Source organism: Rhinopithecus bieti, unplaced genomic scaffold (genome assembly GCF_001698545.2).
Source record: "Rhinopithecus bieti isolate Rb0 unplaced genomic scaffold, ASM169854v2 scaffold_5022, whole genome shotgun sequence".
NCBI lineage: Eukaryota > Metazoa > Chordata > Mammalia > Primates > Cercopithecidae > Rhinopithecus > Rhinopithecus bieti.
This window is the reverse complement of record NW_016804965.1, coordinates 3,947,632-3,961,529: the sequence shown is the minus strand read 5'-3', so window position 1 is coordinate 3,961,529 and position 13,898 is coordinate 3,947,632. Positions and strand designations below refer to the sequence as shown.

At 41.1% G+C, this 13,898-nt stretch overlaps 1 protein-coding gene across 5 annotated transcripts in view; it reads right to left on the bottom strand.

Annotated features, from left to right (window-relative positions):
- The window catches only part of ARHGAP21 (Rho GTPase activating protein 21), a 139,390-nt gene extending 125,610 nt beyond the window's left edge, over positions 1-13,780 (bottom strand). For 4 of the 5 annotated variants that reach the window (XR_001885316.1, XM_017870809.1, XM_017870808.1 and 1 more), the window contains exon 1: positions 12,855-13,383. Coding sequence is in view for 4 of the 5 variants with exons in the window: in XM_017870809.1 (XP_017726298.1) it covers positions 12,855-12,917 (63 nt within the window). In the remaining variant the exon portion in view is untranslated. Of the gene's footprint in view, positions 1-12,854; positions 13,384-13,514 lie in introns of those variants that run through there. The other variant, XM_017870807.1, reaches the window with a different exon arrangement.
- Positions 13,781-13,898: the final 118 nt, after the last annotated feature.

Genomic DNA, 13,898 nt, shown 5'->3' with positions numbered 1-13,898 from the left:
CAAAACTGGAAGAGGGGCCAGGCACAGTGTCTCATGCCAGTAATCCCCACACTTTGGGAGGCTAAGACAACAGGATTGCTTGAGCTCAGGAGTTCAAGACCAGCTAGGGCAAAACAGACCTCATCTCTCCCAAAAAGAATTAAAAATTAGCCAGGTGTGATGGTGCATGCATGTAGTCCCAGCTACTCAGGAGACTGGGAAGAAAGATTGCTTGAGGCCAGCAGGTCGAGGCTACAGTAAGCCATGTTCATGTCACTGCACTGCAGTCTGGGTGACAGAGCAAAACCTTATCTCTAAAAAAAAAAAAAAAAAAATCCAGACAAGGACACAACAAAAACAACAACGAAACCCGATGGACCAACATCCCTGACGCACACAGCCACAAAAATCCTCAACAAAATACCTGCAAACTGAATCCAACAGTACTGCAAGCTCAACCCTTATGTCTGGGAAGATAATCTAGACACTCAATTCTGCTCCCAAAAAGTGACATTCAAGCTTAACATAAGTCAGTTGTATTTTTGCACAAATCTCTTTATGTCTGTTTTATTTGTGTTATGGTAATAATGTAATGTAGATGGTATGGAAACTGATGAAATACGGGTAAAAACAAGAGTTGCTCTTTCTATGAAAATTAACTTGAGGTACACTGAAAAGACTCAATAAAGGCTGTTGCTCACCTCTGTATTTTTTCCTTCCTGGTCTTGTAGCTGAATATGCTACAGCTAGGGAAAATATCCAGTATCTCCAGATATAGATATTCTAGATATACTACATGTAGAATTTCTAAATAGAGAGTATCTGGCGAGACACTAGATATTCTCCCTAGTATTAATATCTGTTATTCTCCCTAGTAGAATAACAGATATTCTACCTAGCTGTAGCATATTCAGAAACTAAAGTTGTTCCCTCTGCCACAACATTCTTCTACTTAGTTAACTCCTTCCTGAGTTAGCTTAGACACAATCTTCCCAGGAAGATTTTCCCTCATCTCTACAATAGGTGAGGTCGGCCTGCTATATGTTTTCATAGCTCCTTACTCTTCTCCTAAAATCCTATTCATTGTAACTCCACTATAAGTACTTGTTCAATTGTCTGCACTTCCCATTGCCCATGTATATCCATGAAGGTAGGAGCCAGACTATGTCTGTATTTTTATGCTGCTGCACCCTCAGTGTCTGGCACTTAGAAGGTGCTCAATGTTTGCTGAATTTATTAATAAATGTGGAAGAACACTTCTAAATATAACAGGAAAGTTTGGCACTAGATCAAATTTGAATCATTTTGATTAACTTATCTTGGGAACAAAAGGGTCATTATCACCAGTTGTAGGCAAAACACAAGTTGCTTCCTTCCTCAGTCTCACTAAGAAAGTAGTTGGTGCAGTGACTCCAGCCTTTAATCCCAGCACTTTGGGAGACTGAGGCAGGTGTATCATCCAAGGTCAGGAGTTCGAGAACAACATGGCCAACGCGGCGAAACCCCATCTCTACTAAAAAAACAAAACTGGCTGGGCATGGTGGCAGGTGCCTATAGTCCCAGCTACCTGGGAGGCCGAGGCAGGTCAATCATTTAAACCTGAGAGGCAGAGGTTGCCATGAGCTGAGACTGCACCACTGCACTCCAGCCTGGGCGACAGAGTGAGACTCCACCTCAAAAAAAAAAAGGAANTGTTTGCTGAATTTATTAATAAATGTGGAAGAACACTTCTAAATATAACAGGAAAGTTTGGCACTAGATCAAATTTGAATCATTTTTGATTAACTTATCTTGGGAACAAAAGGGTCATTATCACCAGTTGTAGGCAAAACACAAGTTGCTTCCTTCCTCAGTCTCACTAAGAAAGTAGTTGGTGCAGTGACTCCAGCCTTTAATCCCAGCACTTTGGGAGACTGAGGCAGGTGTATCATCCAAGGTCAGGAGTTCGAGAACAACATGGCCAACGCGGCGAAACCCCATCTCTACTAAAAAAACAAAAACTGGCTGGGCATGGTGGCAGGTGCCTATAGTCCCAGCTACCTGGGAGGCCGAGGCAGGTCAATCATTTAAACCTGAGAGGCAGAGGTTGCCATGAGCTGAGACTGCACCACTGCACTCCAGCCTGGGCGACAGAGTGAGACTCCACCTCAAAAAAAAAAAGGAAGGAAGGAGGAAGGGAAAAAGAAAGAAAGAAAGAAAGAAAGAAAGAAAGAAAGAAAGAAAGAAAGAAAGAAAGAAAGAAAGAAAGAAAGAAAGAAAGAAAGAAAGAAAGAAAGAAAGAAAGAAAGAAAAGAAAAGAAAAGAAAAGAAAAGAAAGAAGAAAGAGAGAGAGAGAAAGAAAGTAGTTGGAGCACTTTGGCTTCTAGCAAAATCGCTGCATATCTAATAACTGATACTATTCCGTCCTCTAAGATGCTGAAAAATTCTGGGAGAAAGAAAAGAAGGGTCTCAGGCATCTGATTTTCAAAAGTTCCCGGGGAACCAGTAAACAAAAGTTCATACCAAAAAAAAAAAAACAAAACAAACAAAAAAAAAAACTCAAGAGACTAAAGGCCCAACTATAATCAAGCTTTTATAAATCATTCCTAAACATAGTCTACTTTTCCTGTCTTCAGTCCCCATGTCAGAACATCTTCATCTGTAAAACCCTTTAGAAAACTCCACCAGTTTCCCATGAAGGATAATATTCATGGAACTATCTTTTCCTTATTTAAGAATCAACAAGGAAATCTCCCTGAATTCCCTTCTCCCCTCAAAAAACAATAGTGCAGCCAGACAGCAAGCCAACAGCAACAACAAAAACACGTGGGCAATATTTACAACAAAACTAGGTATCAAGGCATCCCTATGAACCCCAAAACAGACACGAGAAGAGGCAAATCACTAACAACACTTTTAAGTTGTACACAACATCAGCATCTGGAAAGAAAGGGGCAAAGAGAGACATCTGAGCATGTGACCAAACAGAAGAAACCCCAGTGTAGGGGTTTGAACAGTAATCCCCCTGAAAGGATATGTCCACCTAGCACCTGTGGGCGTGACCTTATTTTGAAAAAGGGTCTTTGCAGATGTAATTAAGAACTTTTTTTTTTTTTGAGACAGAGTTTCACTCAGTCACCCAGGCTGGAGTGCAGTGGCTCCATCTGGGCTCACTGCAACCTCTGCCACTTGGATTCAAGCGATTCTCATGCCATATTGGCCAAAGTGGTCTCAAATTCCTGACCTCAAGTGATCGGCCTGCCTCGGCTTCCCAAAGTACTGGGATTACAGGCGTGAATCACTGCACCTGGCCAAGTTAAGGATCTTTAGAATTACCTAAATCCAATGACATATAACCTTACAAAAGAAAGGCAGACGGAGACTTGGGCATGCAGTAGAGAAGGCCATGTACGGACAGGCAGAGAGTGGACCTATGTTGCCACAAAATAGATATGATCTATGCAGTGGTCCTTCAATATTCTTGGGAGACTGGTTCCAAGACCTCCTGCGGATACCAAAATCTATGCATGCTCAAGTTCCTAATATCAAATGAAGCAATATTTGCATACAACCTAACACGCCCCCTGCAGTAAATCATCTCTAAATTACTTACAATACCTAATACAATGTGAATACCACATAAATGGTTGTTATACTGTGGTTTAGGGAATGATATCAAGAACAAAAGTCTGTACTTTTCAGCACAGACACAATTTTTTTCCCAAATATTTTTGATCCACAGTTAGCTGAATCTACGGATGTGCAACCCCATGGATACAGAGGGCTGACTGTTTATACAATCTATGGACAGAGAAGGGCATCTATATGATTAAGTGAAAAAACAAGTAAACAAAAACAATTTCCTAAAAGGATAAGAATAACAATCTGATATGAATGGGGCATCCAGAGCCTTTCCTTTCCCTCACATCCACTAGCACATAATGTTTCCAGAAACCAATATCCAGAACCCAGAGAAGAAAGTAGGTCTCACTGATCTGGCTTATACAAATTATTTTAAATATACAATCTGTATTTACTAGGAAAATACTGGGTTATTACAGACGTATTACCTCAAGGTAAAAAAAAAAAAAAAAAAAAAAAAGGTGCTGATGAATCCCCAAGATCACACTAGCTATGCCACATCTAGAAGAATGTCTAAATATAATCATAAATGCAGCTTTGTATCTACTGATATTTAAGGACACTCTCTACATTGTGAGTAATGAGAAAATCAGGACATATACTTAAGAATATAAGTCTTCTCAATATATTAATGAGTATTGCAATGAACAAAATATAGAACTCAAGAGAGTATCTTCCTTAGGTTGTACGATGGGCAAAGAAGTTGTGGGATTATCAACAGTGCTGCATACATAGCACCACTCCTGACTATGCCAGAGCCCTCTTCACAACAGAGATAAGCAACAGGGGGAAAGGAATAAGTAACCAATTCTGAATCAAAAACACGCCCAATATCAAATAGAAAACTCAACAGCAGCTAGTCACCAGGGAAAAGTAAATAAAGTCTTTAACTTCCTTGTTTCTTTATTTTTTTTTTTTTAGGATAATAAACAGTTTCTTCTGATCTGTCTACTTTCCCCAAAACAGATGAATAGTCAGAAATACCAAATTTGGGTTATCAATCTATTCTTTCATTCACAAATCTGCACAGTGGAAATTCTTGCATATTAAATAGATAACTAGAAGTAAGAGGACTTATAAAACATTTCCATCACATCAAGTTTCTTTTTTTCTTTTCTTTTCTTTTTTTTCTTTAAGAGATGGGGGCCTCCCTATTTTGTCCAGGCTGGTCTCGAACTCCTGGGCTCAAGCAATCCTCCTGCCTCAACCTCCCAAAGTGCTGGGATGACAGGCTTGAGCCACCATGCCCAGCCCGCATCAAGTTTCTTAAACCTATAGTATAGTATATCCATTTGTCTTTTGGATTATTTGAGAAGCACAAAATGCCATCATTCAGATTATATTGTGAAATAAACTATTTGCACAGTACCCAGTTTTATAAGAATATGGCAACTTAAACCATAAAACTATTTCGGTGAAAGCAATCCAAAAATTGAGTTTTTTGCATTTAAATATCTTCCCTTTGGAAGGCTTATAATATTTAACACATTTAATCACTTACAGTCAATTAAAATTAGATAAAATAGTAGGACATCTTTAAGTCCAATAACCTTTCATTTTAGTAATCTAATCACATCAACCAGACAGAAAAACAAGTGCCTACCATATGGTCGTTCTGTAACAGAAAATAGCTGCATTGAATAACAGCATCTGTGCATCTTATCAACACTAGCATTGCCCATACTTAAATCAGCATATTGTTAACTATAATAAGATGACAGGACCCTTCCCAAAGCAAAGAACAAAAGAAACTAAGTATTACTTTTGTGCTAGATTACTTGATCTGGTAGTAACTAAAGAAATGAAGAACATCAAGGCACAATGAACTTCATAAAATGCTTAACCTGGAAGAAATGAATGGGAAGGAACACTAACAATTTATGGAGAAATTATTTAGATCTGGGTACTCACTTTGCTGACGGCTCTTATCTAGTGATAGGCCCCACTCAATACATTCAAACCCAGGCTTCTGCCGAAATGCCACTTAATGATCCCTGCTGCTGCTACTGCCATCATTCTCAATTCTAACAGGTTTTAGCTTTAACCCGACCTTGCAGCATAAAACTTTTGGCATGGAACAGTATTCTGACACTTACATTCAGGTATGTGAAGAAACACACAATTACAATTAAATAATAGAGTTATACGGTACTATAATTAGCCTAGAATGAAGATCCTATGCCTCCAATGAAGAAATATGCTTTTTAAAAATTGTTTTTTGGCCAGGTGCGGTGGCTCATGCCTGTAATCCTAGCACGTTGGGAGGCTGAGGTGGGCAGATCACAAGGTCAGGAGATCAAGACCATCCTAACACGGTGAAATCCCGTCTCTACTAAAAATACAAAAAATTAGCCAGGTGTGGTGGCAGGCACCTGTAGTCCCAGCTACTCGGGAGGCTGAGGGAGGAGAATGACGTGAGCCCGCAAAGTGGAGCTTGCAGTGAGCTGAGATCACGCCACTGCACTCCAGCCTGGGCGACAGAGCGAGAGTCTGTCTCAAAAAAAAAAACCAAAAGAAAAAAATTGTTTTTAAGTATTGTTTTGAGCAGTGTGTATGCTTTTTAAGTATTGTTTTAAGCGGTGTAGTTTGCTACAAACCAAATTTTCACAAGACTGATTACATATTACCTATTTTAAAAGTCTATACATAGTGTTCTCTTATTGTCGTTTCGGTAATAAAAAAGAGAAAACATAAAAATAAAATAATCCTGATATTCTCATCATTCAGAATAAACTGTTAACCTTTCATCACAGTCAATGTTTGTGATCTTTTTTTAACTGGTTATGAAATATTTGTGATACGAAAAAATAAAAATATGTAATAAGGAACCTTCACATACTAGCCATTCGTTTTAAGAAATAAAACGTCATCCATACAGACAGATTATCTTTTTATAGTTTCTCTTATCGACCAGACTGATTGCCCTTTCACTTGTCTGTTAATTATCATGATCTCATCTCTTAGTGGAAATTGTTTCATAAATTTGTACTACACATTGTCTTGGTTACTGTTACTTGGTTACCCAGCTTCCCAAAGGTAAAAAAGGTGCAAAGAAAAAAGGCACCAAAAATTTTGACAGCAGTTCTAACGGAAATGAAATGGAATTCAAGGTGGGCACGAGGTCTAAGGAAAAACATACTTCATAATGTACATATTTTGTATAAACTAAGTATTCAGCTGGGCGCAGTGGCTCATGCCTGTAATTCCAGCACTCTGGGAGGCTAAGGTGGGCGGATCACTTTGAGATCAGGAGTTCGAGACCAGCCTGGGTAACATGGCGAAACCCCATCTCTACTAAACATACAAAAATTAACCAGGCGTGCTGGTACACAGCTGTAATCCCAGCTACTCAGGAGGCTGAGGCAGGAGAATCACTTGAGCCTAGGAGGCAGCGGTTGTTGTGAGCAGAGATTGCGCCATTGCACTCCAGCCTGGGTGACAATGCAAGGCTCTGCCTCAAAAAGAAATAAAATAAATAAAATAAGAATTCACATACTACACGTGCAAATGCAAACTCAGTAACATTTTGGAGTTTTTCTAAGTCTTTATTATTCACTCAAAAAAAATTTATTGAGAACCTATTATGTGCTAGGCACTCTTCTAGGCACAAGAAATACAATACGAACGAAACAGACAAACTGCACTCTTAACGCCTGCATTCTAGATATATTACCTGTCTCAAATACACAAGCAAAATCAAATGCATAATCATGACAGGTGGAGACTAAGTGATACAGAGACAAAGCAAAGAAGGAAGGCAGAGCATGGCACAGGGAGCAGGGGAGGGGCATTCAATAAAGGGAGTGGTTGGCAAAGCTTCACTCAGAAGGTGACCTCTAAGCAAAAGCCCGAAGGAGCCAAGGAAGCAAGCCGTGCAGAGACTGAGTGAAGAGTGTTCTAAGAGGGAGAGTTCAGCGAGTGGGAAGGCTCTGGGGACTCCCATGTTTGTGTACATGCAGAAAAGCAAGAGACCAGAATGGCTAACACAGAGTGAGGAGGGAAGAGGCACAGGAGGTACGCTCAGGGAAGGGGAGGACCAATTATACAGGGCTTTGCAGGTCATTGCAAGAACTTTGGCCTTCAATCTTCAGAGAAATGAGAAGCCATTTGAGGAATCTGAGCAAAGGAATGACACAATTTGATTTATAAATTGTCTGTCCTGATTGCTGTGTGGAGAACAGACTTCAGGCTGGCAAGGACTGAAGTGGAGAAATCAGTCAACCGGATCCACATGTCATGTATGAGAAAAGATAGAGACATCAAAGATCGCTCCAAGATGCCTGGCCTGGAAGGATGGGATTGCTATTGCTTGAGATGAGGAAGACTGGAAGGAGCAGACTTGGGAAGGTGAGCTAGGGGAATGGAGGTAGAGTCAGGATTGTGGTTTTAGATACGCCTATTTACTATCCAAATGGAGATTCTAGGCAGTCGGGTCAGTTGGATATAGGAATCTGAATCTGAGAGACAGAGCAGCAGGTCAGCAATAGAGATACACACACGTACACATAAAGAAATATAAGTGAGTGTGTGTATGTCAATTATCTGCATATACTTGATATTTAAAACCATGAAACAGTATTGGGAGAAGAAAAGAGGATTAACTGAGGCTTGAGGTGTAGGAAGGTTTAGCAGACCAGGATGTTGAGGAAACTTCAAGGAGACAGAAGGAGGTGACAATGAGGAAGGAAGATAATTAAGAGAGTATAATGTCTGGGAATCTACATGAACACTGAATAAAATGTAGAGCCTTTCCTGCATATTCATTTCTTCATTCAAAAAATATCACCTGACACTTACTGTGTGTCAGTCACTGTGGAAACAAACATGGTCCCTGCTCTTATGGGGACTGCAATCCAAGGGGGATATAGATAAATAAACTTGTAACTGGTATTCCTGAAAATGAGGATGTTTTGAGAGAATACACCAGGGGCAGCTAAAACAGTCTTGCGGGTCAGGGAAGGCTTCCCTGAGGAAGCAGTATTGAAGAAAAGACAGTAAAACTCAGCCACGGAGCAGAGGGAGGAGGAGCAGGGTAGAGCACAGGGAAGGGTGGAAGAAAGGACCTGACTAGAGTTCAATCTAGGAAGAACAAAAAGAAGTAACAGGTGAGACAGAAGGGCAGACCAAATTACCGAAGTCCTTTCAGACTTTCCAGAAGTCTGAATTTTATTTCAAAGGAAATGAGAAGACAGAAAATTGTCTCATAGGAGGTAATGTAATGATCAGCTGGAGTATAGTGGTGCGATTCTGGCTCACTGCAACCTCTGCTTCCTGGGTTCAAGGATTCTCATACCTCAGTCTCCAAACAGCTGGGACTACAGGTGTGCACCACCACGCCCAGCTAATTTTTGTATTTTTAGTAGGTACGGGGTTTCACCATGTTGCTCAGGCTGGCGGAGAATTCCTGACCTCAGGTGATCTGCCCATCAGGAGGATCATTCTGATTATGGTAGGGGCAGAGCTGTGGAAGGGGACAAGGCTAAGTTATTGGGATACTCCATAGGGAGTCTGTTTCTGTGGTTCATCAGTGAGATGCAGCTGACCTGAACTCAGGTGGGGGTAGTGGGTATTGGGAATGTGGACTCCACAGGACTTTGCATATGAGGAATGACGAGACGGAAGAGTGAGGATGCTGACCTAGTTTTTGACTTGGACCAATAAATAGATGGTAGTGCTACTCAGCGAAAGAAGGTGCACAGGAAGAGGAAGGGTCAGTGGTAGCGGTGAAATTTGATGAGTTTGCAATGCCTGGGGAATATCCCCCAAAAGTGTTCATTCAGTAAATAGGCAACTGGCTGAAAAGGTCTAGAGGTCAACCATAAAGCCTGAGATACAGGTGTAGCTATGGAGTCACCAGCACACAGGAGAGTGCAAAATAAAACCCAGCGAGTGAGAAAGAGAATAAAGGAATGGAATGGCCTTGGCTCTGGATGAAACCAACAATGAGGCAAGAGGAGGAAGAAAAACCCTACAAAAGAGGCAGATAGGGAGACAGAAAGGAGGGGAAGAGAAGAGTGACTGAGAAGGAACCAGGGAGTCTGGGATGAAAGCAAAAGCAACTGTCCAGCATTCCAGAAGGAAGAGTCAACGCATGGATTCATACAAACTTGTACCCAGAACAATGTCTTATTGTATTGTTTACAGTATTTCAAAATCAACCAACAAGTGTATTTCATCAGCCATAATACATTTCAATCATAGAATAATCTTAGCCTAGGTCAAGAAGCAAAACAAAATAAGTTCACTTGCATTAGTAAAAGTTTAATAATAAACAAAGTGTCAAAATTCTATTACTGGACAAGAGTATGGACTACAGATAAAAAGTTAAATGTTAGAAATGGAAAAAAAAATCATGTGGTTTAGAAAGCTGAGGGAAAGTTTTCTCTTCTTTGGCTTAAAAAAAAAAGTTAAACCTTGAAAGATGAAGCTATATGGATATGAAAAGGGGTGATAATATCACAGAAGAATCTATATAAAGTGATTTTGTGAGCAAAGTTACTCAAGGATTGGTGTCAGAAGACTTCACAGACTACACACACACACACCAAAAATCACTTAAGAGGTTCAGAGTGAGTGATTTCAAGTTTTAAAAATACACCTTGAGATGTATAAAGTAAATAAATTCATGTGAGTACCATCTGGACCATCCTTACTGTATAATGCCAAGACATATTCTACTGAACTGTCCTAATTTCTTATTTGAAGAGGGCTGTTGATTTGTTGATTTGAAGAGGGCTGTTGATTTGATATATTTTCCAATATATCCTGGGGGTGGGGAGGCCTAAATGTATTCAATATGTCAACACAATAAAATGGTAATGCTTAAGATGAACGAGTATTTTGCTGTTTTTCAACAGTGCAAGACCTTATCCAGAGAAGGTGGAGTTGGCTAATTAAAGCATGAAACAGAGACTCCTATTAATTCATTACATTGATTTCTTCTGTCCTACAAAGTTAGGTTTTCTTGGCAGACTGACAGCATTACTATTAAGACATACATACTCATCTCTTTGTTAATTAAAAACACAATAATAAATGTAGTACCCAAACGCACTATGAATTTTTAACATTTTTTAAAGAATGATAGTACCACTGTGGAATGTAGTGCTTCTAATAAAATTGAGGACAAAATTAAGGGCAGTGTTCAAAACCTAAATATCAGCCCGAAGTATTTTATTGGCAACTCCCTACTACTAAAAAATATTCACAAGATTTAATGTGTATCAGAAGCATCAATCACAGATAAAAACACAACACAACTAAATACAGGTAATAATCACACAAGTTCTCTTCACTCCCAACCCTGAGGTTTTAAAATGTTTTCTGACAGCATATATCCCTTTATTTCCACTTCCACATAGAATCTAGGCAAAATACCTATTCTTTAGAAAGTCAAATAATACTGTAGTTTAATACCAAACCTAAATACTGTATATATATTTCACATGAGCAAAATACAGGTGGATACTGTGTTTTCTTCATTCCCAAACTAGAAACAAGATAGCCATGCCGCCAGCAGTAAGGTCCAAATGAAAACAAATTTCACAGCCGTTAAAAAATACATAACTGTCATTGTTAATAAAAGCCAAGTGTGCAACAAACTGGAAATACTGCTTGCTAGCCAAGGACAAGATGTGTCTAAATTCTTGGTTTCAGGACATCTCTTAAATGACCAAAAAATAATAATAACCAAGTAACATTAGTTCTTGCAAATAGAATGCAAATACAATGCTAATTAAAGTATTCACAAGACAATGACAAATAAGGCTTCAGGACCACAATACATATTATTATGTAACTGCAATACACATTAAGCAATCACCAGGTTGCAGGTAGGCCTTCCAAAAGGAGTTATTATGGTTTACCGTGATCAGAGGATTGTGGTGTTCTATTTAATCATGCTTTTGCCTGCAAGCAGGTGTTTACAGATGTCAAAAAGTAAAACACTGATTCTAAATGTAAACCTATAGTTCTAATAAATTGTACAGTAATAGCATGCTGTACCTCACAGCATTTTCTGCATTAACCTTTTAATCCGACATGAAGTAAGCTGCATGAAGCAAGTTTCTCTGCATGCTTTATGGGCCAAAATTTAACTTCTGATTCATTTTTATTAAAATGCCAAAACTCACACACTTACAGCCAGACCTTGTTTCAAGGACTATGAAGTTAAAATTTAACATCCGGTGCAAAAGAACGTGAGACAGTGAATGAGGGTTCACTTGGGTATGTTATTGTCTAAAGTAATCCCCAACGCTTCAATGAAAACATAGGCATCTCAAAAGTAAAATTTAAAGGATAACAATATTCAGTCTATTTATATGAACAAACTACAGAAACCGCCAATAATAAACATAGTGTATTCATAATGGAAGTAAATTACGAATACTTCAATCTCCAAACACGAGGAGAAAAAAAAAAAAAGGTGAGAGGCAACAGGGTATATGGGTGTCATAAATCAATGTATTTTCTATGATTTCTGTCCTGCCTACTCAAAAATTTTTAGGAAGTCTGGAGTAAAATCTCTGGGCCCTTGGGAAGATGCTAGATGCTACCCTAACCAACAACGCAACCCACCTGATACCCCAGAGCAGCTCACAGAACTCCAGAGTTGTGAAAGGGAGGGTATAAATAAGAGAACAGTAAAGGCACGAGATTTTTTTCCGGGAGTTGGAATTACAACGTTTTCCAAGGCTGTGCTTGAATTGTTCACGGAAAAAAACGTCTTTTTCTACCTAAAGCAGAGATCTGCAGCAACAGCAGCCAGGCGCCCACCGTCAGAACCAAAGAAAGACTAAGTTCCAGGTGCAACAAGCATACTTAGCTGCTCTCTCTGCACCCGGGAGGGCAAATCCTGGACACAGACACACAAAACGCTCCAAACCACCCCCAACCAGCTCAATTCCAAGTATCTTGGAAGAGGACTGAAGGAAAAAGGATACTCAGGTGCCCATTCTCAGGCTTGTAGTATCTACAGCCACAGAGATGGGAGAATTCCTGGCTCTGAGGAGTGACCAAGATGAGGACATTCCAAAATGCGGGACGTGTTCTTGCAAAAGAAACACGGGAGTCCCTGGAAACAGACGTGGGCCAGGCTTCACCTCGCTACTGGTTAACCTGGGTCGCTCCCACCAACCAGCTCAAAGCCCCGGGAAGCCCCTAGTGAGGCCCAGTGGCCAGTGACCCCCAACTCGTATGACACTCAAGACACAGGCCACCGCCCTGCCGGCCAGGAACGCTGGCTCCGCGCTTACCTCGCAGGCCTTGAGCTTGTCACCATCTCCCTCAAGCAGACCAGTCCGACGCGTGGCCATCATTTCATTTCAAATGACAAAGAAGGGACAAATCCTTTGGAATCCACATTGGAGGTGGGGGGGAATGCCACCACACACCCGAAGGGGAAGGATTCCGCAAGCAAGCTCCGAGGAGGGGCAGGGCTGGTGAAAAAGACAACGTGCCAGGGAATGAAGGTTTTCAGGAAGCGCCTTCAAATGCCTCGCTGATTTCTCGCGACTTCAACTGACTTCGCCTTCTTCTTCCATTTCTGGAGACTTAAAAACAAAGGCGACAGGTCTTCTTGGAAGCCAGTGTCGAGGCCAATTGCAGAAAGCGGTCCCCTTCTTCCCAGTGCCACTCCTGAGTCCCGGAAAAATCCGAATGGGTCGTGAAGGCTCGAGTGTCAGCTCCCAGAGAGATCCTAGGAAAAGGAGAAGTTAAAGGGCGTGAACTTTCTCCAGGCGCCTATCACTGTCTTGCCCACATGTCCACACCAAGTTCGCGTTTCCTCCCTAACAAAACAAAACAAAAAAAAATTTTTAACGTAAACAAACAAAACGCCTATAAATTCGAGGGGGTGTTTAAAACAGAAAAATCTCAAAACTGCCCAGCGGTTGCGTCAAACACATCAAACACACCTGGCTGTTATGCAGCCTTCAAGAAAAAACGTTCCCCATTCAAGTGCATTTTAATTCATGTCTTTCCTGGGCAGAGCAGAGGGCTGTGCATGTTCTTTTCTGCATCACCCAGACAGGGACACTTCGGGGAAGTTCTCTCCCCACGAGGTTGAAATGGGATCACACTTTTCAAGCCCCCTCCTCGTTCCCCTCCGCCCCCCAAAAACTCAAGCACAAAGCCAGCCTGGCTGGGGCCGGCGTGGGCTCGACGGCGTCTCCGGGTGACTCGGGCGCCGCCCCTCCGCCCCGGCCGGCGTCCCCGAGGAGGCGGCTGTTTTCCTTGGCCCGCGGCGGGGCTGGGTGGGGACGGCCGGGGACGGCCGGGGAGGCGTGCGCGGCCGCGGG